The following is a 25,124-nucleotide window of genomic DNA, read 5'->3' on the forward strand; positions in this document are numbered from 1 at the left end:
TGAGAATGAGACCGTTCATGGCGGTAATTTCCTCATTCACCTTCCAGTAGGGACGAAGGCCTTCAGGGATCGCTCTCTCGTTGGGCCATCCATTTCGAACCCAGGTGCTTACGTGCCTTAGAGCGAAGTCCTGCTCGAACTCTTCTTGCCAGTGGCGCTCGCTCATTTCCATGTACTCGACGTTCCTCAGGTCGCCAATGGACGCAACGACACATTCGTCTTCCAGGAATGTGGTGCCGGGGGCGCTTTGGTTGAGGAGCCTGGACATGCAGTCCGCTTGTGCGTTTTTCCAGCCCGCAATGTGTTGTATCTCGTAGGTATACTCTTGGAGCTTCGCGGCGATCCTGGCCAGTCTGGGGGTGGCCGTCTTGGTGCCGCCCGGGCTCAGCATGTGGATTAGCGGCTTGTGATCGGTGATCAACTTGAATCTTGTCCCCCATACGTATGATCTGAAGTAGTCGACGGCCCAAGCGCATGCCAACATCTCTTTCTCTACCGTAGAGTAATTCTTCTCGGATGAGGATAATGCCTTGGATGCAAACGCCACAATGTTCTCTGTGTCGCCCTTTTTCTGGGTCAAGGTGGCCCCTAGGCCGTATGCGCTGGCGTCAGTGGTGATGTAGGTGTCCCATTCAGGGTTGTATGGTTTAAGGCACGGCGCGTGTAGAATCCTATTCTTGATTTCGCCGAAAGCCTCATCTTGTTCTGGGCCCCAAGAGTACGCTGCCCCCTTCTTCAGAAGCTCCCTCATGGGAGACGTGGTCTCAGAGAACCTGGGGACGAATTTGGCATAGTACTCAGCTAGGCCTAAGAATGAGCGCAGTTCCTCTTTAGACATCGGCGCCGGCGCCTCAGTAATGGCCTCCATGAGGTTCCTTTTGGTGCTCACTCCATCACTCGAGATGCAGTACCCAAGATACTCTACTTTGTTCACCCCGAAGACACACTTTTCATGGCGTAGATGAATGCCTTCCTCCTGAAGTCTGCTTAGGACTGACTTGAGCGCCTTGTCATGGGTCTCGCTGTCCTTGGCGTATACCAGAATGTCGTCTTGGAAGAGTGAGACATTGGTGAGGCCTTTCAATAGGGAGTTCATCATCCTCTGGAATGCGGATGCTGCGGACGATAACCCGAAAGGCATGCGGGTGTATTGGAAGGTGCCGAAAGGAGTGATGAACGCCGTCAGGGGGCGGGAGGACTTGTGTAGGGGAATCTGGTGATAGGCATCACGCATGTCCAGCTTCGAGAAAATGGCCGCCTCTTTCATCATGAGGACGATCTCATTGATGCTGGGGAGCGGGAAGCTATCCGTGATCACCTCCAAGTTCAGGCTTCTCAGGTCGATGCAGATCCTGAGATCGTTGCTGGACTTCTTCTTGACTAGTACCACCGGACTCAGCCATTGCGAGGATTCCACGGTTTCAATGGTTCCTTCCTCGACCATCTTCCTCAGGTGAGCGTCCAAAGCTGGTCTTGCGGTGGCAGGTACCGCCCTTACTTTGTGCTTGACTGGGGTGGCGTTGGGTTTCAGTCGAATTTTGTGTACGAAGTTTCTCACTTTTCCCGGTCTCTCGGAGAACAGGTTTGGAAAGATCTCCTTATAGTTTTGCGCTGCTCCTGACGAGATCATGAGCACCTGTTCCGGAGTGCTGGGATCTAGTTTCATGCTGAGTTTGTGTTGGTCATCCCACCCCAGCACGGCTGGACCTTTGGGGGAAAAATACACCTTGGTGGTGGTAGACCTCCCCTTGAAATCGATGCGGGCCTTGATGTAGCCCAACAGGTCGACCGTTGCCCCTCCAAACACGGTGGGTTTTTGCCTGGTGGATCTAATCTCCACTCTTTCTTGTCCCATCATCTCCTTGTACGTGTCGATGGGCAGAATGGTGAGGTTGGATCCCGAATCAGCCATGACGCGCGTTTCCATTCCGTCCACTTTAATGGTGCAGTGGGGCTTTTCTCTCCTGGCATGGGGGGCATTGACCATGACAACCATGGGTCTGTCCAGCAGTTCATCCTCATCGGTGGAGGTGCAGTCACCGTCGACACGGGACACGGTTTTCTCCCGCCACATGCATGCTGGAGCCAAGTGGCCAATGCGTCCGCACTTGGAGTATTCTTTATTCCTGGCGGGACAGTCGCGGTCGTTCGCCATGTGCTTGAGACTGGCGCATCTGTAGCATTTCGGTGCCTCCTTTTTCCTGGGACTTTTGTCCTTGGGGCCGTCGCGGGATTGCTTGTCTCTGCGACCTCTCCATTGTAGCGCCGCCATTTCGGGCACAGGCAGGTGACTTCCCGCCTCCTTGCGTCTGCTGGAGGTTTCTTCCTCCGCCCTGGCAATCTGGATGGCTTTATCGAGGGTGACCTCCTTCTCCTGGATGAATTTGTCCTGCACTTTCCTAGAGTTGGTGTGGACGACGAGCATGTCGCAGATGACCTGTTCTGCATTTTCTCCGAAGGCGCACAGAGAAGCGAGTTCCCTCATCCTGGTGATGTAGTCATCCACGGTTTCGCTCCCTTCCTGTTTGCGAGTGTAGAATCTCAACCTATGCAGTACAAAATTCTCCTTATTAGTGAACCTCTTCATGATGCGACGCGTGGCTTCTTTGTACACGTCGTCGTCATCGGCGTCTTCGTCGGCCGCCGGTATTTCTTTAAGGCCTGCAAAGATACGCTGACCTTCAACCCCTAGCGCATTCAACAGCATCGCCCTCTTCCTGATGGGGGCATATCGCGTGCCGCCCACCGCTTCCAAGTAGGTGGAAAAAAGGGGTTCCCATTGCATCCACGGAATCGCCGGTGTCCCTGGCAGGGGGAGAAACGCAGGGGGTGGCGTGGCGCCTTGCATGGTGGGTCCGTGGGACTTCAGGTATCCTCGTCGCCAGTTATGTTGTGGCCTGAATGGATGACAGGACGCAGTAGGGTTTCTGACAGTCTTTATTGACTGAGAACAAGGGAGAATGTTTTAAGGCGGACTGGTGGCGCAGGGCGCTTACTCACTGTTAAACTGACCAGGTCCTGTGCTTCCCCAGTTACTTCACTGTGGAAGGGTTGTGCTCACCGGTGGCACGCCGTAAACTCATAGGGCTCCCATGAAGCCTCCAGTGGCTGTGGCGTTATGCCCTATGAGCTGTAGTGATGGTTCTGGAGTTGATTCTCCTTTTTGTGTAATCAGGAGCAGCGCTCCTGTACGACTGCTCTAGCTGGCAGGGCGCCAACTCTGAAGCGGGAACGTTTTCCCGCGGAGCGTGGGCTCGCGAGATCCCGTGTATCGAGATCTCGCGAGAACACGCTCCCGCGATCACGTGATGTCCCCACAGGTGTGTTGTCGGCACTTCAGGCGCAACACAGCAGGTTTCTTTACGCTTTTGATTCCATTAATTGGTCCCCACGCTATTCTTTTCGCCCGCACAATGTTCTTTTGTGCACAAAGTAATAAGCGCAGAGGTAGTGCTTGTTTTGTAAATTAGACTGTTATTGTTGTGGGGGTGTCTCTGAACCCCCAGAGATCTTCCGTGAGTCCATGGCCCCCACTGCATCAGAGACTCACAACGGAGACATGCATCAGGCTGGGGCTCCCCGGTCGCACTGCTGCAGCCGGGAACGCCCCTTTTATTTATAGGGCACGCAGCGGAGTGCAACGTCACTCCGCCGCGTGCTAGTCCCTTAAAGGGGCAGCACCACAGTTATCTCATTTTTCAGAATATTGTAACCCCCCTTGCGCTTTCAGTCTTCAATCATAGTGGAAAATGTATAACTCACTCAAAAGCCCTGGAAAATACCAACAAATACACTTGTACGGTCTGTGAACTCTCTGCCTGCTGAGGGCCTGTGTTGTAAATGCATATTTTATGTTCATGCTGTATGTACTTTACTTTTACGCTGCATGCTTGAATCTAACCTAGCATCTTATAGAGGGTGAGGCTTCCCTTTGGGCCACGCTACCTGGTAGCCTCGCCCACCAGGGGGCGGTGCAACTAGGTAGGCATGGTTCGAAGACTGCCAGACACCAGCTCCATCATTCTGCCTTGGGGGTGCAGAATATCATACAAAACCAGTGTTAGGTGACAATTGCGCATCGTTCACCTGTACACAGCTTTCAAAATGTTCATTTTATTATAAAAAAAATTTTATACCTGCGCAAAATCGTCCTTATTTTATTGTAAAAAATGCTCACACCTGCACGCAGCTTTCAGAAACCGTCCTCATTTTATAGCACAACTTTCAAAATCGTCCTTATTTTATTGGAAGAAAAATTCAAACTTTCACACAGCTGTCAGATATTTTGTAAAAACTGCTAATTGTGCATCCTTTCCCTGCACACTAACAACAAATGATCATACCTGGGCATAATCCTATATTTCATTGTAGAAATGCTCACGCCTGCGATCCTTCATTTACCAGCTGTCAGTGTGCAGGGAAAGGATGCGAAATTAGTATTTTTACAATATAGTTGACAGCTGTGTCCAAGTTTGAAAAATGTTTCCAATGAAATAAGGACGGTTTTGGAAGTTGTACAATACAATAAGGGCGGTTTCTGAAAGCTGCTTATTGCACAACTTTCAAAATCGTCCTTATTTCATTGGAAACATGTTTTCAAATATGCACACATCTGTCAAGTGTCTTGCAAGAAATGCTAATTTCGCATCCTACCATGCACATTTACAGCTGGTAAATGAAGGCTGGTGTTTCGGTTTACAGCTGATTCAGACTGTTTCCAATTTCGGCTACGAGAAGAACAAGGGATGCCGGAAAGGTAAGGATTACCATATATTACACAACACCGGAATGCGAAGTGAAAAGGGACCGGAACATCCTCTCCTTTGTGTAATGGATCACGCTGACGTGTAGGATTATATAAACTCATTGGTGCAGGGTTCTTGTGTATATTTTCGACATGCTACTGTCTACATTTGTAATTTCATGTCCTGGCCAAACCAAATGGCTGAAAGTGTGGCAAAAGCTACACGTGCTCGTAACAAAATACATATTAGCAATGGGGGGGATGCGTCGTGCAGCTGCTCTGAAACTTTGCTGGTACCGACAAAATATTGCTATTCAAGCTGCTCCCAAGAGACGATTCGTAGACATTGTAAAGCAGAGAATTATGTCTAAACAATATTAAAACAAACAACGTTGTTTTTATTTCTGACGGCTTTGTTGCCTGTTTAGTGTGATGCCACTTTAAAGAAGGCAGACTAAAATGCTGCAAGTGAAAAGAAGCAGGAAGCACGGGCATTGGTTCCTCTGCTTGGCTTGTCACAAGGGTAGCTCACTGGTTAGGAAGTTTGGGTAGGAAAGGAATTGAACGGATTTGTAATGCGTGGGCCCCACACGCTCGCCCTACAAAAAGTCTTTACACAGTTGTGTAATTTCCTACTACAAGGGAACAGTTAATCCCAAACCGATTTTAGATTAGCCATGAACCGGAGAGTTTATGAGAGAGCGAAGGGTGGAACCCCCATGTCTATAGTGGTACAGTCCACATGACACTGGCTCCGCCCACTCCCTATCCCATATAACCAAGCACCGTGCCATTCACCTTTCATAACTAGAAAAGCTAAGTGAGTCTCGTGGCAGTGGAGTATACTCCCAGCATCTCCTTTACAAATGGGCTCTGTTGCCTAGCGTTTGCTCTCCCGAGCCGTGTGCCAACCGAGGTCGCTGCTGCTGGGTGCCAAAAGAAAACATCACAGAACATCCGACATTAAGGTATGGCGGTGACGTGGCACAAGCGGCTGGCTGTGTTCTGTGCCTGTTGCAGACCTGTGTGGGAGGGAAGAGTTTAAGATGGGGGACGTTTTGGGGCTTTTAAAGCATCTATTAGTGTAGCCAGTTGTTGTTTTCGGGTGTTCGGCGGTAAGATCTGGTCGTCGCCTGCAGGACCTCGGTTCTTTCACCAGTGGAAGAGTCATTACGTGTCACGAGCGGGTTCCTGTATGCAGTGTTACAGCTCTTGGGGCGCCAAGAATGCAGCAGATTGTTTCTTTATAAATGTTTTTTTTTTTGTTTCGCTTTTGATTAAGTTTGAGTGTTTAATCGGTGATCTTATCGAATAAATGACAACCTTTGCATGCCTAATCCTAAATCCACCCACGTGTTGCTGCGGTTGCAGTACCAGGGAAGGGAAATCCAATGTTACGATTAACCCCAAATTGATGTCTCTTTTTTTGGGAACATATAATCATAAGTGTTTTTTACTGAAAACTGGTCTTGTTGCCTGACTTGAACCCGCCGCCGAGTGTAATGACAATGAGCGTGTAATGGTGTCTGTAGATTGTCCCATCGTCGCCGTGCGAGGGAGCCCCCTCCTCAGTTAGGTGTAGAATGGCTAGCGGTGCCACCCTGCCATTGTCCTTGTATCCTGCCATGCTGTTGTGTTCGCAGAAACAAACCTGCACGTTTCCTTAATATGCGCCGCTGTTATTCCCCGGACAGACATGGCTCTCAGTTTACTCGGAAGTGGTGGGAGAGGGTGGGGGCTCCCAGCCACAGCCGGTTCAGGCTGGTTTTGTCACTGGTGAAGGCTGCTGCTAGGAAGATTCAGACTGCGGGCGGAGAGGGGGAGGGTAGGATTCGGCGGCCTTTTGTCAACAAAGGCTATTTCCTTGCGACCGTGATGGCGCAAAGTTGAAGTCTTGGGTCTCTGCTTGTAGCCTGTGTCTTACCTGTCACCAACTGAGAACTTTTTTGTCTAGTATATCCAGACCAGGGGCTCAACGAAACCTACATTTTGGGGCGAGAGCAACTGGTGATGGGAGGGGACGCTTTCTAAACTGGGCGTGGTAAACTTTGAGGCTCTGCCTCTCTATGACATACTATTGTGGCAACCGGTAGCGGCAGTGCTGGAAATGGGAACAGTTCACTGGGGGAACCCTCTCCTTGGAGAGGTGTGGAGTAAGGGGTGGTGCAGCGAGGGGCGTGGACCCAGGCCAGGTCACGCAGTATAGTAATTTTTAGTAGTACCCAATCCTGGCGATTTGCATTAAAGCAAAGGACTTTGTGGGAACGTACGTATGTCTGAAATGTTATATTTGAAACCTGTCTTGTGATTTCAGTAAGCAACCCGTTTGAGCGACTAATGGGAGGTGGGCTTTGCAGTTTTAATCCGTCGCACTACTCGTCCTAAGAAACATGTCTCCATTACAGGACGTGTGATACCACCAAGCTGGACTGCTACATGTGAGGCGGTTTCTGTATTACGTTGTCTCTGCCGAGTCCACTAAGTGTTTAAATGGTGTGTAGTTGCTGTGCATGTGATAACTTGGCCTTGGGATAGATCCTGTTCAGAAGTTGTTACACTCCAGCAACTCGTGCTTCATCGAGGGGACTGATTTCAGAAGAATGCAGGACTTATCAAAGCCGCCAGCTCCTTGAAGTGCGTGTGAGTTTCGGTGGGTAAGCTCCTGGATCTTACGCTGGTTAGCAGGTGTCCTTCGAAGTGTCCAAGTACTAAAGTATGGTTAGTTTTGGCTACTGCATGGTGCAGTGAGGCTACATACTTTTGATTTGTGTAGAGGTTGGTACCAGAGGGAGCAAAGACTATATATGGCACGTGGGGCGCTCCGCCATCTGGCTCTGTGGCCAATGAGTTCCATTTTTAGCATAACTAAAACTTGTTGGCTGAGCAGATGCTTGTTTCTAGATTTCCTTTTAATGTCTTAACGCCTAGAATATGGTGACCAGATTAATAAAGTAAAAAAAAAACGGGATAGGGGACCTAACCTAAAAGTAGGATTTACTCTTGAAACTGGCTGTCAAGGCAGTAGCGGTTGAAATAGAAGGGGGTTTAAGTGTTACAGTTCAAATAAACACAATTAATTTATCACAAGCTATCTTGTAAAATGCAGCATTTCTTCGGTGCGAGATTGTACATTCCTGTCTGCCAGCTATGAAGACCTACTACCAAAAACCAGGACCACTGCAGTTTCCAATGGAAACCTGATGGTGAGAAAGGGGGACCGAGCACCAAATTCTGGGACCGTCCTGGCAGAACCAGGGCGCCTGGTCACTAGGGGTGTCACGGTATTAGTTTTATGACGGTACGATAACCTTCTTGTCAAATGACGGTATATCATGGTTATCACAGTATAGAAGGAGTGAACTAATCTTAACAAATATTTTCTTAAAAGGTCATAAATTGACAGATTTATCATCACAAACAAAACCAAGCACCAAGGGTCAGAATTGGGCTTTTCAACGTACTTTCCACTGAAATGCCACCCCTTGCCTCCACCAAATACAAACACACGTGTGGAGAACAGCTTTTCTTAAGTGGTCATTTAGGCTTTTAGCTCCCCCACTGGCTACTGGTGAAGATGAACATGTTGCCATATTGATAGCCTGCATGCCACAGATCAATGGAGGCTGATTGTAGTATATGCTTGTGCGCATACAGACACGCGCACTCTTTACGTTACAGCCTTTCCAAATCAGATTGAAAAGCACACTTAACGGTATACCGGTATAAACAATGTGACAGTTATTATTGTTGGTTCACTGTATCTTTAACGGTATACCGTTACATCCCTACTAGCCTAGAAGGACCATGCTTACAGGATTCAAAGGAAATGTTACCAAGTCACCTGGCCTGATTTCGAAATGGACAAATTGTCCTCTCCATAGTTCGCACTGCAAATGGTGTGCCAATGAGACCTGCCTCTTATGTGTAATGCTGTTCGTGAGTCTCCTTGGTGACGTCTTGGACCCGTGAAACTCATTCTGTACAGACTGGTACAATACTGAATTCCTAGAAGTGGTGTTGGGCCCTAGTTCCACTGCTTTGTTGCATAGCATGCACGAGCCTCGTTCCGGCGTGTGCATAGTCAATAAACGAGGTCCCAGAAGAGCAGGTGGGGGGGGGGGGTGGTCCACTGAGACATATTTAACTTCAGAGGCCAATTTTACTTGTCCGTTATGTTCGCTTCTGTATGTGCCCTAATGACTCGTTACTGCACACTTCCAGAGTTGCTCACAGCTCATTTTTGCATATACCCCAAGTTAGTAAAAAAGTAGCTACTGGTGTCCACCTAACCAGGATCTTGTAGGGACTCGCCCCCTCGCTTCTTCAGTTCAGGAAGGAGCTAAAGAGCCTCCCCTTCACTGAATGGTGGCTCCTCCCTTCCTAGGTGTGCGCAATGGCCACTCCCCTCTATGCCATACCTGACACTGGGTGATCTGCATCAATTGCCCTCCACCCCTTGTTGATTCCCTCGCTGCTTCTCTACTCCCGAACCTTGGGTCCCTGCCCTCCCGATGCTAGCAAAGCGCTTCGTAGCTTCCCGAAGCTAGGCTCCCCCTCATTAAATACCCTTATAATAAAAGCAGGAGACTCCTTGCAACTGGACATAATGAACGACTTGCTATTCGTTGCCTTAACTCTCGTTATTGAAATGTGGAGTAAAACTTGTACACGGTTGTTACTTTGCCCAGCTACCACTAGTCTAGTGGAGGTGATTCGTAACTGGCAAAGTGTCTTTTGTGTGTAGCTAATTTCTAATTCCTCGTTTTAATGCTGTGATGGCAATTTAGGAAAGGTCGAGGCAATTGGTTTTTACTAAAGCTGGTGTATATGGCTGCCCTCGTTTAGGTAGCATATTAGACATGCATGTTCTACCATGCCTGTACCTAGCATGGCATTGACTCTGCAATAACTGAGTGGCAGGTACAGAGCATTATGTGGGGCACACTGCAGTATGCCTGGTTGTGCAGGTGAACATACTTAACTGTTTGCACGGATCAATCTAACCTGTTCACTTTGTTAGCAGTTATGCTGCTATGTGAAGCTGAGCGGCCTTGGCCAGCCAAGCCTAGATGTAGCGCAAACATGATCACCCAGCTCCATTGTTGGCTCAGTCTTGGAGTGAGAATGAACATCCCGCATAATAACAAAGCTCCGAATATTCACCCTATGCAGTGTATGGGCGAGTAGAGTAGGATTAACTCCTGTTTAAAGCTTGGGCCTAGCTTGAGAGCAGCAGAGCGCTGCGCAATGTACTGCGGGGTTTGTGCGTCCATTGGCATTAACCCTTGCTCGGAGCCATGTTTTGATTGTGGGGGCATTCCGAGCCGACACGGGGATCGAGTTCCAGTGTTCTCAGGGTGGCTTTCTATTTTAAGATGTTGGCCTAAGATCACAAGCATGGCATGGGTGGTTACGAGAGTTGCCGTTAAAAGCACGTGTTTCCCTTCTTTGCAACAATTCTGGTAGTGGGGTCATGTCAACTTGAATGCACGCTTCACAATGTACAGTCTAGTAAAATTGTGGACTGCTCTAGGCAGGGCTTTAAGTGGGCCGGGGCCTGCCGGGGCCGGGCCCCGGCAGTCTCCAAAAAGTGGGACTGAGCCGGGGCCCTGCCGGGGCCCCCGTCCCACCACACGCAACATTGGCGGGATGCATTATCCCGTCGCGGCAGCAGCCGCGACGGGATATGCGCCTGCCATGAAGTCAGGCGATCTGACAGAAGTGGCAGCCAGCCACAGCAATGCTGTGCCTGGCTGCCACTTCTGTAAATCATAGTAACTGCCTCTGGTGACCTCTCGCGCGAGGGGTCACCAGAGGCAGTTACTGTCCCTTTGTTTCCCCAGGTCGCCGAGGCGTCTTTAACCCTCGGCGGACCTGGGGATTCCTTGATATTTTTCGAGGTTTATGAAAGATGGCTTGAAAAGTACACAATTCAAGCCATCTTTTATAAACCTTTGCCGACGGACAATTTTGTCCGTAGTCAAAGCTTTATAAAAGATGGCTTGAATTGTGTACTTTCAAAGCCATCTTTTATAAAACCGAAATGTTTTTTTAAAAAAATGGCCTGAAAAGTAGGCAAACCGTAAGGTATGCACACACACACATATATGCATGTTATATACCTGTGTGCGTACCTTACTATGGTTTGTGTACTTTGCAAGCCATCTTTTCTAAACATAGAAATACATATTTCTATGTTTAGAAAAGATGGCTTGCAAAGTACACAAACCATAGTAAGGTACGCACACAGATATATAACATGCATATATATGTGTGTGCATACCTTACGATTTGCGTACGTTTTAGGCCACGCCCCCCACAAGCCACGCCCCCAAATGAGGGCCCCCCCTCGATTTCTTACCCCACTTAAAGCCCTGGCTCTAGGATGGGGGGGGGGGGATCTATTGGTTCAATTGTGGTTGGCAGGGTGTCGATGATTGCATCCACTGCCAGGTCTTGCAGCGTGGAAGTTTGTTGTGGACTGGGCTAACGCCTTGCTTCGATTAGACTGTTTAATCGTGAATTTATATCGCAGCTGTTTGTTGCCACACCTGCTATTTGACACGTTTATGCGGTTGGCAGGTGAACCATGTCCTAAGTGGCCATACATGCGTCGCATCGGTGACTCTGGCGTCTGCCATGTCTCATCGGTATAACTTGCATACTGCCGTAGATGGCTTCCAAGAACGAGTACTTCCTAAGCGCCCACTGGCCTGCTTCTGCCAATAGCCGAGTCTACCAAGGTGTGGGCGGGCCGTTCTGAGCTGGATGGAGAACTTTAATGCAGTGCTTCGTCCCATGAGTCATCTTGCATACGTGCATGTTCCGATTTCATGGAACGCAGCTCTCAAATTTATATTTGAACCCAGTCCATGTTGCCACTCGGGTGGTGCCAGCCTGCCCTTAGAAAGTTGCAATCCCCGCAGGACTGACTCGGCTCCTCGTCCTTCCAACGGTAATAAAATGAGTAATGAGTGCCCTATCACATGGCCTAGTACAACCCAGAGAAATGTCGAGCACTATAAACATTAGTTTTGCAAGTCTACTTGTGTATAACCCTCTTCCATGCATGCTGTACAAATTAATTCCTTGGTTTTACTCGTGTACCTTGGACCGCCCCCTCCTCGGAAATGAAGGGGTGGGAAAGCTTTAGCTCGCTCATTAACCCCTGGGAGTATCCTCCCACACCTTCACTGGCGGCTTTCGTTTGCTATTAGCACTTATATTACTTAGGCAAATCTTACCACACCCCTGCAAAGCTGACACTGAACTGAATGAGTGTTCCACTCAACATTGGCAACCAGAGGGACGTTTTTGCTTTGGGTCTTATCGGTGCTATGCCCCAGCTCTGTAAGCTTGCAGAGCCATGTTGGGTGGAACTCATGCTCTTATGTAGGTATTTGGGTGGTATGCCACCTTGTTGACTAAACATCGTTGAATATTAAACAATCCATATCAATACTATTATGAAGAGGGGGGGGGGTGAGGAAACGAAGAGTTGAAGTAAAAAAGGATCACAACAGTGAACGTTAAATTGGATTAACCTAGATGGGAATTATCTGCATGACGGGGCCAATATAAGCAAAACTAATTACCAAACCAGCAACAGCTGTAGCCAATGAGATGGAAGTGCCACTCTGGACAGCTTTTCCTAAACCAGTTATTGGCTGTCTGCCTGTAACACATTTTGCAAAAAAACTAGACAAACCTAATCAAATGCTCCAACGTTTCAGTAATCTATTCCACAGAAACGACTACTGACAGTTAATTGCCTCCTCTCCCCAGAACCTCCTGAGTTCTGCATTGGGTCCATCAAATTTTTTGTAAAATCTCATCTAAATCTCGGAGCAAGTGGCCCCATTATGTTCGTGTGATGCTGCATCTACTGTCTCTACCTCTACAACCTGTCTGTTATAGAGCACCATTTTGTTTCATTACCTTTATAGGAGGCACTCCCCGACTCTAGCCCAGAAAAGCTAATTACTTTTAAAACTGAATGACCATGTTCCATATTTTTTTTTGTCCCACTATTAACAAATGACCAATAAATGTATAGTGAATTTGGTCGGCGCCAACAATTTTTAATCTGCCAAAATTCTTAGTTGGCACAATTTGAGCTGCTGAGAACCTTATTTACTTCCTAGAATTTTGAAGGACCCACTGGTTACATTTCAATTCCATAGGATTTTGGGAGGACAGTGCCGATATAGTACATAACTAGTGGGATCAAGGAGTAATTACAATACCTGGCTTTAGATCAGTCCCATATCGGCATGATCTGAGAACCAGGGATGTAGAAACCCTTTCTCCAAAGGGACTCCACCCTATTTCCTCTAACCATATTATTTTGACTGCAATCTTTTTTTAAGACATTTTACAGTTCAAAACCTTCAAAGGCAGTCAGTAGTTGCAACCCGACTGCCGTACAGTCCAACAATAAGAAAAAGTTAGTCAGCATAGGCCATCCAAGTTTCCTGTTTGGGCTAAATGAACACAGCTCCATTTCTTCCCCCACATCATATACAAATGCACCCCTGTCTTAATCCCCATGCGATTCTCAATGGGAATCCCGTGGGGCATGGTCCCATTGTTTAACCTAGCTGGCACTAACATGCAGTAGTCTAGCCGTATGATGCGTTTCAAAAGCCCAACAGGGATACGCCGGTTGTTTAGTTTTGACAATAAAAGGTTCCTATTTACAAGTACGCAGAGCTATCGTCGATCATGGCTACATGAATGGATTTGTCACATCTGCCATTGACAAGATCTTGACGGCACTTTAAAAACAAAACAAAGGGATTTCCTGAATTTGCCATATCTGCCCAATACTAAAGATGTTTTAAGAGACCTGATGCTTTGATTTCTGCGTCAAGAATGGATATGGGGCATTAGTTCTGGGGGTCTGAGCAGGAACCACTCTTATAGGTATAACGACAACAAAGGCATTTTCTCCAAGATGATGGATGGCAACTAAAAGGAGGGACTGTGGTTGCTTAACTGAGGATTTGTCTTAAATAGTTTGTGGGATGCATTGTTTGGGCCCGGTGCCCTTGAATTGCTTGCCCCACGAAAAGATAACCAGGGGTAAAACTAATTACCTTTTTTGTTTAGTAGCCCCTTCCTCTAGAAGTTTCATTGGAAAAAAGGCTGCTTTATCCCTAGCATAATGTTACCCATACAGGCTCTGAGACCGCATTCACCTGCAAACCCTTAAATCCATGCTTCATGAGATATTAACCAAATTCTCAGACTATCCAAATCTTCTCGGCATCCTGCTGTTGGCTTTGCCCTCCCTACCCCTTATCCCAATTCCTGAATCTTAAGAGTAATCTTGATGATTTCGTTCTTTTTCACTAAAATGGGAGTGTCACACTTTCAAAGACCTAATTGTGGCTCTTTTCGACAATAAACGAATCGTGGGCATGAGTGTTATTTGTCGGTAGCCTGAAAGTACTTCCAATAGCATGAAAACCTTAGCTGTGCAAGAGAACTGGCCTCTTGACTTCAATGACAGTAATTTAAAGGGGACTTTGCCCACTAAAGTTGGAGCGAGATGGTTGGCTCCTATGTTATCAGGCACCTGGCAACCATGACCAGTCTGGCTTCAAACCACTTCCCAGTAGAATCACTGATTCTTAGCCACTCTATAATGTAGAGCTTTATCTTCAGCTGAGTAGATTTAAGCCAGCTATTAACATTTCCTCCATGATCTTCAGCTCCTGCATCTCGCGTGTACCATGTATCCTTTAAGATTGCACAATTACTGATCAAAGATGGAAGGCTAAGAGGACCCTTGGATTACAATGACCATTTGTGCATGTTCGAGGATGTGGCCCTAGCTGGTTTAATCTTAATCTGTGATGGTCATACCAGGAAGATTGACTTGACCACAGACCAGGTCAAACTTTTAAGCTAACCGATTTGACGGTCTAGAGCCAGCCCAAAATATTACCCTTAATATGGGTAGGTTTGGATACCTGCTGAGAAGCCCAACTCTCTAATTGCAGAGCCCATTCGCAATGCCACCTGATCAGAACTATCTGAAAACCAAAGATTAAAATCGCCCATGAGGACTTCGAAGATGATTTCAACATGGATAACGGCATACTAAGATTTTCTCTGGAAAATCTGGCATTGTGGTGGGTGGCCTATGTAAAAGCAAGGGATTAAATGTGGTATTGGAGATCAGTTGAATTTTAAGGACTAAGGGAGGGCCCTGTTTCTCTGTACGAAATGCACCATAGCCCACTGGAGTAGCTAATAAGAAGGGCCAAAGGCCTCGTGTAACCAGGACTCTTTAAATGGCACAAGTTAATTTCAGCTAAGGTACACTACCTCTGCATTAAGCAATGCAGGTGCTTTAGTGAATTCATAAGAGGATTAACACTGAGACTATCCTTCACTCTGCGGTCCTATTGTCATATAAAGATAAATCGACATCTGAGCTCAAATGAGGACTAGCCCCAGAACCATTGAGGAACATTGATATACAGTACCAAGTGAAGTGACAGTGTGTGTCAAGATTAGTTAATTAGACGAGGGAGCATTTTGTGATGTATTGTGTTTCATGCATCTTGTGGTACTTTTTTAATAGTGATAGCCTAGGCATACTTTCACGTCCATGTGACTGGAGTTCTTGGTGTTAATTTAACCTGCCAGATTCCTGCATCGTTGCCAGCTCAGTGTTCCGCCATAGGTAAGGTCGCAACCTGGCCTTACCTGGTTACCCCTTCTATTGAGCAGAATAGAACCCTCCTCCCGACATTGTTGGTGAGGGCATGGTAGGAGCACTGGATCCCCCTCCCTGTGTCTTTGAGAAGACCATAGATCCCCACCCATACACACTCGGCCATGTATCTGCAGTCTTGGCACCCATAGTTGGTGTCACAGTACCCTAAAGTAGCTCTCCATGAGCTGCATACAGTTCACGGACCGATGGCTTCGCCACATTACTTGTGCTCACTGGAAAACTGCCCCTGGCAGTTGTCTGACATGAAGGTCTACCACCATGAGATCACCCATTTCACCATGTTGGTCTGACTGGGCAAAAACCTAACCACACAAACATGGTGATGCCACAACAGTGACTTTGCATTGCCCCATACCACCTTCTCTATGTGGAAGCAAGACTTCATGGGTTACGTAGTCTGTCTAGTGAAATAGTTTAGAATTGCCCTATGGTGTTAAAGACAAGTATCTAATTATCTGGCATATTTGTATTGTATTTTTTATTTATATAGCGCTTTCATCCAAAGACCTTTACATTATACCAGATACATAGAACACTATAACCAAGAAGCAATTTACCAACCAATAAGCAGAGCAATTGATCAGTGAGAGAGGGGGAGGAGGAAGGGAAATGAGGGTGAAGTGTTATCCCAATACTGCATTCTCTACATGCACGTAGTCCTATCACTAGTTAAACTTATTGTGTTTGATATGCACCACTGGTTCTGGATAATTGTGCTTTAATGCCACCTTATGAAAGGTTGCTGGTAGGAGGCATAAATTGGTTCACTTGCCTTCATGTGGGACTGTCACTTTTGAAAGTGATACTGGTATCAGTTGGGAATACCTAACAACCTTCTTGGCTTCCCCTGCAATGGCATCTACTTGGCATTGGTGCCATTATGAGCATTGAACTGAAGTCTTTGGCCAATTTTAATTTTGTGCCATTTGATCATTATCACATTACTGTTCAGTTGCACTGGTCACTGATTTATCAGCATAAATCTGATACTTTGCCATCTAGACATTTGGCAACTAACTATTCTTTCTTTTGCAGAAACTAACATTCAAGAACACCAAGCAAAATGGCATCCATCCCATCTAGCGGCTCGCTCGTTGCAACCCACGACTACTACAGAAGTGAGTGGGCAGAGTTATCATTGGGTGGTTTATGCAATCGGATTTGCCTTGGTGTATTTTGCACATGCCATGATGGTCTTGGCCTGGTCTCCTAATGGATGACTCGTATACTGGATGTCCTTTACCCATTGTTTAACCCATCAACAATGTTTCCTCCTAAATGCATTTGGTTACCTAGTGCAGCTGACTATTGGCGACCGGCTTCTGTGCTAGGAGGCAAGGGTGTGGTGTATTTGGGCTGATCAGTTGTCTGGTTCTTTGTCTGGGCGTTGTCTCTGGGGTTGTGGTAAGCTTTGGGTTTTGATCTCGGGTCTTGTGTTTGAATGCATGAGGAAATGTGGGTTTCTGTAAGCTTGGGCGAGTGTTAGAATGTAGTAGTGGCTTTGCACCGGCAGAGCTTTGGCTGGTTTGGAGAGAATGTAGTGATTATCTGATAGGTTGGTGTCTGTCTGGGTCATGGTGGTTTAGAACAAGTTGAGTTTGTAAGCATTTCATTCCCCAGCAATGTTTTATGCCTGTTGGTTAAACGACCTGATCAGTAGTTTCAGCATGAAAACAAAACTTGTTGATTCTCATGCAATTTGGTCAGTCATTATGTGTCAGTAATTTTATTTTCTGAAAGAATACAGGGATGTTGTACCTGCTTGAGACTTTAAATTTTTCCTCCAGGACGTCTGGGTTCTACTTCCAGTAACAGCTCCTGTGGTAGTGTTGAGTACTCTGGCGAAGTTATCCCCCACCACCCAGGTAAGACTTCTATCTGTTATAACCTTCTCAACAAGTGCCCTTAGTTTATGGGATGTGGTATAGCATGCTACTTGCGTTGGTGACAACCTACACTTAAATTAGTCAACATGTTCTGTTGACTGACTGCACCATGCATGCAATCTTTTTCGTTAAATGTTTTATGGAAGAAAAGGGCGGAGAGTGGGATATGGGGGTGACAACATGGAAAATTGTCATCTGCTTGCTGCTGTCCTAGCCCTTCAAGTCATGTCTTCCCATATGACATTTGCCTCTGCTGTAGTCTAGTATGTCCATGGTCAGAACAGTCTGTTAATCCAGTTGATGGCATTCAAGGTCTTTGTACTATTTTCCTTGCAGGTCTACCCAAAGCAGACCCTGGTCACTGGTGGGCTAGCTTCTTCTTCGGGAAACCAACACATCCGGTCATGACAACGGTATCGGAGACCCCAGAGAAGTACGTGTCGTGTATTGATATGCGTAGTGGACAATGATGCAAAGCTCTATGCTAATACTGCATTGATGGTTAAAATGAACAGTATAGTTGCTAGAGGAACAATGCCATACACTAATTAAACCTTACAGCAACATGACTGTTTTCCAAGGTTTCCATCTGGGTCTTAATTCAACCTCCCCTCCCCATGTTTTCAGAATATCCACACCAGATGTATCCTATGGAGCTACCTGTTTTTACATGGGCCACCCTAAAACTTGCTGTGGTTTGGCCTGTGCTATCTGTGCTGGTCAGTGGTAGGGAAGATCAGCCGTATCTCTGTGAACCTAGATTCTGACGCCCTAGTAGACTGTCCTGCCTTTAGTTTATCCTCAAATGTGCTTCAGGCTACTTTTTTGTTGGTCTTGTGACATTCTCTGAATGGAACATACTTTAATGGCGCCCCTGTATTAGGTTTGACGAAGTTTTGGGGATTGTCATCCTAATAGTTGGTGCTAGGTAAAACAGTATAGACCTGTTGTGCTCTATTGCCACTGGCAGGCTTGTCTGAGTTGGAACCTCTTTTTGTATGGTGGCTTGATGCTTTTACTAGCTTTGCTGTGACTGCTTTGAAAGGGTAGTGCGTGTCTTACTAATCTAATGTCTTTTGCTTGCAGTTCAGGAACATTCCGGGTGACCAATGGCGTGATCTCGTGCGGTCTGGCTCAAGAGGTGATGAGAAAGCGCCATGCCAGTGAGCCCAGCAAACCATCTGGGCCCCCGGCGTGAACAGACCCCAGTGCATTCCCACACCGAGTCTGGTTGCAACTTTCAAGAATAACGCTAGGAGACAGCGCCCATTGTCCATTCCCTCCCCCCACACCCACCCTACCCTTCCCCTCCCTTCTTATTTTCATGGCTGCTTGACATGTAGGAGTAGTTACACCCAATTTGAAACCCCGTTTTTGTTTTGTTTGTACCACAAAAGTAACATTCATTATTTTTCTACTTCGGCCTGAGGGGCCTTTGATTTATGTGTTACAGACTAATAAATGTAAGCAGTCAAAAGCAGTGTGATCTGTTTCTTCTACACTCTCCCAGGTAAGCTTCTCGTGCTTAGACCTTCTTCCCAACCTGGAACTATTTGAAGCCTGCTTCTATGTATGTATGTATGTATGTATGAATGAGGTGGGGGGGGTGTGGAATAGCAATTATGCAGCTATTGCCTAGAGGGAAAAACGCTGGTGGCAAAATTGGCAGCTCATGTCTTTGCCTGGCGAGGGCCATCCACGAACCTTATTTTTTTGTTTCTCCCCAAAATGGCAAACGAAGCGGTTTATAGAATGTGGAGATGCTGCTGAAATTACTTCATACAAAATGCGGGGGGGGAGACGGGGATGGCCTGGATTTATACCCTTGCATTAGCAGCCAGGCCAAGGTCACTTCCTACTTGAGTAGGAACAAACCTTTGGGGTACAGTAAAATGGCTGACATAGTTGCCGCCTACTAGGAACTACAGCATTCGTAATGGCTTGACACATGTAGAATGTGTGCTTATGATCCACGAATACATGTATTGGTTGAAATGGGTCTTGGATGGCCTATGGGTCTGGGGGTGGGGGGCGCAATTGACTCCAGAAGTCACGTGACAATAGGATTGACCACACTTACTGTGCCCTCGCCGTGCTCTTACTTTTGTGTTCCTTCCTCCATGCATTTGATTTCCATTTTTGCTCTTGATTGGACCCTTTTCTCACTTTACACAGAATTCATTTCCATGTATTCCTCACAGAATGTATTACTACTTTCCTTGCCCAACCAACTGATGACAACGGCTTGCGGCGACTGTCCAATTACACACTGGGCACATGATCTGACCCTAGCAGGGGGAATGTCCACTGATTTATGCATGCCAATTGGTGACCACATGTGTCACTACCCGTTGGCGAGCCTCTGCTTGCGCATGCAGTGATGGGTGTTTCCTTGGGCTGGGGGTTTCTAGAAAATGTCGTGTTAGTAACGCACGCAGTCCAAGTGTAATTCGCAACTATGTTGTTCCCTCTATCCCACCTCGACGTTTGTGTCCCAAATGCTTTGCCATCTCTGCAAGAAGTTCTGTCTTAATGGCTGTCAAAAGGAACACTTTGAATGCTATAATGACTACATTGCTTGGCCTACCCAGATTTGTGCCATTGAACTTGTTTTATTTACTGACCATGGTTCTACTTCAATGGAAGAAAGCCAAGAGTGCACTTGCAGTACTACACAAATTCCACAAGTGCTAACCACCACTACTCGAACCCTGCTATGTCCTCCATGTGGGTGCTCCCCCACACAGTACCATAAAGTTTAATACTAACCAGCATCCACAAGAAGAAACCGTGTCCTGATGGCTCCCATTGGAAGTAGCTTTGTTCCAATAACTTGCAAGCCCTAGCGGCAACACATTCTTCTTTGTAAAGCTGCCTGCCAGCAGGGAATAGTTTTCAAGAAAACTAGACCTCGTGTTGAGGTCATAGTTGTCTGCTTTTAATTGACTTCTAAGACCATGTGACTATCATACACCAACTCCAGTTAGTTAATTGGCAGTCCTTTGCTCATGCAAGTGTACACAGATCTGGACTTGTCTATTGTGTCCTCCATATGCATGAAATTGCACACCGAGTGCTGAATGGGTCTGACAGACCACTATGCCCTGGAAATTAAGATTGCCCTACTCAGCGGTTGCAGTATTGTTTTAATGGGCTTCTCTGTCACTGCCTTAAATCGAACCCATGAGGGCTGTATGGGCATGGCTAAGCATCAAGAGCCTTCTGTAGGCTTACTACCTGGATTGGCCTTGCAGAGGCAAAGATCCGTTCCATACCCCAGCAATTTACCTTGCTACAATGAACCCGGATTTTAATTGCTTTTGCTCAAAAAATGTTTTCTTCTGGAAGCGAGTCCTGCCCCCTTGTAGGTCTAGTGCTGTTTAAGAGCAGCCCTGTTTTTCCTCTTTCTATGGGTATGACACCACTAGGTACTTGTCTAGTCAAGTGGGTTGACTTGTCCCAGATGTCTCCTTCACAGGAGGAGGACTCCTGGTGCCTGAGTGTTAGCAACCGCACGCAATCCTGCATGTTGCTTGTCGGCATAACATTCGAACTCCCCTGTGTTAAGAAGACTTATTAAGTGGTCATGGGGCATCTGGATTGCTGTTACCAGTGCAGCTGCCCCCACATCTCCCTCAACGGCCCCTCTGTAAAGTTTGCCCACCTAGCTTGATTTCCAGAGTTGCCATCTGTTGTAACTACACACTGGCATGCCATTCGTGTGCTCTTTTGTAATTAATAGTAAATTGCTTGAATCTTTTTGGACAGAGCAGGGTACATCTGGCATCTACTCTTCTCTATAGGAAGAGTTTGCAGGGTGTCTTGTGAGGACAGTCATGCCATCTGACGGAGCAGGTGCGCCCTGCCTCATGTTGCAGGATCCTAAGCAGAAAGGTCTAGGAGGTAGAGGTCAGGCCAGGCACTCCACGTGCAGCCATGCAGCCACTCTATGCCTGCTGCCTACCCCCACCACCACCAGCCTCCAGATCGGCAAGGGCCGCTTTCCCCCTCTTAATTCCTCATTGATTGTGGTGCCGTTCCGCTCAGTGTTCAGAGTGGCGAACGAAATTCCAAGATGGCTGCCGCCATGATGCCTGGATCTGCCTGACCCAGTCCCCAAGGCTCCAGGCATCCAGGAATATCCCCATTGGTTGAGGCCATCCACATTACTCACACCCAATCACCGTCAGGCGGTGGGTGGAGTAAGGCCAACAGCTGACTGAGCTGACAGAGCGTTTCCGGTGCTCAGGGGCCGTCATGTTGCCCACGCACGCTCCTCCTCTCGCAAAGGAACTTGGGTGAGTCCTACACACGCCACAACACTCTTTCCGCATGCAGCCTCCAGCTAGTAAGCTAATGGCCCCCCTGACCCTTTCACATCTCAGGTGTAGCGTCTCTCGCCCCCCTCTCCCGCACTGCCCTCGAGCTAGTCTTCAACAGCCTGAAAACTATAATTGACTACCATACTACATGGCCCTGATCTATTGTGTTCACTGCCTGCCCCTAGCGGCCCTGATTTATTGTGTTATTGTCTACCTGCCTGTACATCTGCTGTCTACAAATGCAGCCCCTTGGCACTTACCCCAAAGCGCCTACGCACCTCCCTTCCTCATATCTCTCCATTCTAGCCAGCTGCAGCATGCCACCTGCACACCCAGACCAGCATACTCACCCATGCCCTACCCCACCATCTGACCTCGTACACCACACCATTGTCTGCACCCCAATCCACTCAACCACCATACCATTCCGATCGGACATCACCCACTCCACCTCAGGCTCTGTAGACTAAGAACACGCACCAAACACCACCTAGCTCGCCACAGCACCCCACCCTCCTTAGGAACAGACTCAGCTCTCGCACCCATGCATCAGCTGCCCAGCCTCACCTTTCTGACCACGCTCATTACCCTAGCACCCATCCTGCTGCAATCATGCCCAGCCTCACACACCCAAACACGCACCGTCCACCACCAGCACCCCAATGCCAACACACTACAACCAGATTTAAGATGTGCTCTCATCAATGCGCACTCTGTCCACGCCCATGCCATTGAAATCAATGACCGTATCACCACCCACAATCTTGACCTGCTTGCCATATCCGAAACCTGGCTCCAAGGTCCATCCACCTTGCATTCCCTGAAAACTATACCATCCTCGGACAGGACTGTAAAGGTGGCGGCGTCGTCGTCCTCATCTTCAAAGACACCCTCGCCATAAGAATGTGTAATCAACAATGCTGATCTCCTCACTGCTAAACTAGCCCCTTCACCTAACTGCACCATAAACTTCTTATCACCTACAGACCACCAGGATCACCCCTTGACTACCAAAAGCAACTCCTCCAAAACATAGGCAACAACCGCAAAAGCATCCTTTGGCACATTAACCTTGGCTTATCTGACCCGAAGGACCAAGCAGCCGCAAATTTAGCCAAAGAACTAACATGTGGTTCGAACCAAAATTACTGCACCCACTCATAACGAAGGCAGATCCATTGACGGGCTAGCTGATAACTGCTCATCTGCAATTACCTCATCTCAGCCCTCCCATGGACGGATCATTACTTCATTCAATTCCCCGTTCCTACCACGCCCACCCATAAAACATTAACTCCTGCCCCCCGCAAAAGTAAGAAGCTCCCAAAAACGCACTGCTTCCAACCTCGCCCCTCCTCGATATCCCTGAACTCAAGCCTCCATTTACCCATGACCCTACCTCTCTAGCCAACATCTACTCTAGCACACTCACTCAAGCCATCGAACTCATTGCCCCTCTAGAAGAAAAAGGGGGAAAAAATCAATGCACTGCAACTCTTGGTTCACTGAAGAACTATCTGACCTTCGCACCAAGAAATGCAAAGCTCTATCCAGATGGCAAGCGGCGCCTAACCAATCCTCGCTTAAAGATTTCAGAGATCTCACTCCACGCTAAATCAGAGTCACTAATGCCAGCGCCAATTCAAGAGAAATATTCTCCATATTCAAAGAACTCTCCACACCTGCCTCCAGCCCAGATCAAGGAAGAAGCATGGTGCACAGGCATCCAGACTGCCCTCAAAGTTAAAACACTCCAAGACAAAATAGCCTCCCAATGCAAAGCTCTCAACACCCCCACCTGCTCGCCCACACCTCCCACTAACACTCTCAAACGCCCCTTTTTTGCTTTCAGAGAAGTCTCAGAGGACCTCCTGAAAATAATCAAACCCTCCACCTGCAAAGGGGATATCTGCCCGCCCTCAGAGTGCTCAGAATCTCTCACCCCATCATCACGGCTTTCATCAATGCTTCTTTTGCATCTGGAACTGTACCACAAAGCCTAAAAAGCTTGGGTTCAACGCTCCTGGAAAAAATCCTCTCGACCCTTCCTCCCCTAATAACTATCGCCCCATCACCACTGTCCCCTTTATCCTCAAAATCCTAGACAAAGCTGCACACAATCAAATCCAACACTACCTGGAAACCAACACCATCCTAGGCAGACTATCAGGTTTCTGCAAAGGCCATGGGACTGAAACTGCCCTTTAGAGCTAAAGAATCAAATTACCAAAATAATAGACACAGGCAAACCTGCTCTCCTCCTACTCGACCGCTCTGCTGCATTTGACCTGGTCGACCACAGCATTCTCTCATCTCACCTCTTCAATGCTGTGCACTTCTATCACAAGGCAACCACTTGGATCACATCCTTCCTTGAAGGTAGGGCCATGAAAGTGTACTGACCGGGACACCGCCCCCCCATCCCCTAACCACTATAAATTGTGGAGTCCCACAAGGGGCTTGCACTGCAGACCCTTTATAACCTATTCACCAAACCCCTCTGACTTATTGGACTCCCTCAACATAGCCTACACAAACTATGCAGATGACACGCAAGTGCTCATCCCCCCCCCCTCCCTGGACACTACGACCTAGACTCAGAAGCCCTCCTCAAAATCTACTCCACTATCCAAACCTGGATGGCTATCAATGGTCTCTGCCTAAACGGAGACAAAACCAAAATGATCATCCTAGCCCCCAGCGAAACACTTAACTAAACTCAGCCCCGATTATTCTCACATGATTGACAGTATTAGCATACCTGTCTCATCTGCTGTCAAGACATTGGGAGTATACATTGACGCCACACTCTCTATGACCAGACAAACCATCGCCTCAGCTTCTGCTCTGACCACCAAACTCATTTATGCCATAAAACCCTACCTTACCATGTCCAACTGGCTCTCCATAGCCAGAGCTACTATAGGAGCCAGACTGGACTACTGCAACGCCCTCCTGGCAGGCACATCAACAAAAAACCTAAGCAGGCTCCAAATGGCGCAAAATAACGCCCTCCGCGCTGCACTACACATCCCCAAAACTGACCATATTTTACAGGCCAGAAGACTAGTCCATTGGCTCCCAGTCAAGGAAAGAATCAACTTTAATATCCTTACACTCACACAGGTGCATCAATCACACAGCACCCCCTATCTGAAACTATAACAAAACTCCATCCGTCCCAGAAGAAGCCATCACGCCAACCAACTCGAGTACCCACTGTAAGAAGAGCCAAAGCTGGCGGCATTGGCTTCCCACACATGGATCCTAACTTCTGGAATGCCCTCCCCAACTCACTCGGAGCAAAACCATCGCTGTACTCCTTTCGCAAATCCCTCAACCACTCTATTCAACTAACGTCATCACTCCTTCAGCTACACTAGCTCGCATACGTCTGATACGAAATGTGTCCTGTAATGAAA

At 47.5% G+C, this 25,124-nt stretch overlaps 1 protein-coding gene across 1 annotated transcript; it reads left to right on the top strand.

Moving 5' to 3' along the window:
• Positions 1–5,546: 5,546 nt before the first annotated feature.
• PPDPF (pancreatic progenitor cell differentiation and proliferation factor) lies at positions 5,547–18,857 on the top strand. The gene is made up of 5 exons (XM_069650817.1): positions 5,547–5,712; positions 16,530–16,612; positions 17,282–17,359; positions 17,717–17,813; positions 18,467–18,857. The coding sequence occupies exons 2-5, from the start codon at positions 16,558–16,560 to the stop codon at positions 18,576–18,578; spliced, it is 342 nt and encodes a 113-aa protein (XP_069506918.1). The 5' UTR covers positions 5,547–5,712; positions 16,530–16,557; the 3' UTR covers positions 18,579–18,857.
• The last annotated feature ends 6,267 nt before the right edge of the window (positions 18,858–25,124 follow it).

This window comes from Ambystoma mexicanum, chromosome 3p (genome assembly GCF_040938575.1).
Source record: "Ambystoma mexicanum isolate Mex_15411 chromosome 3p, UKY_AmexF1_1, whole genome shotgun sequence".
Taxonomy (NCBI): domain Eukaryota; kingdom Metazoa; phylum Chordata; class Amphibia; order Caudata; family Ambystomatidae; genus Ambystoma; species Ambystoma mexicanum.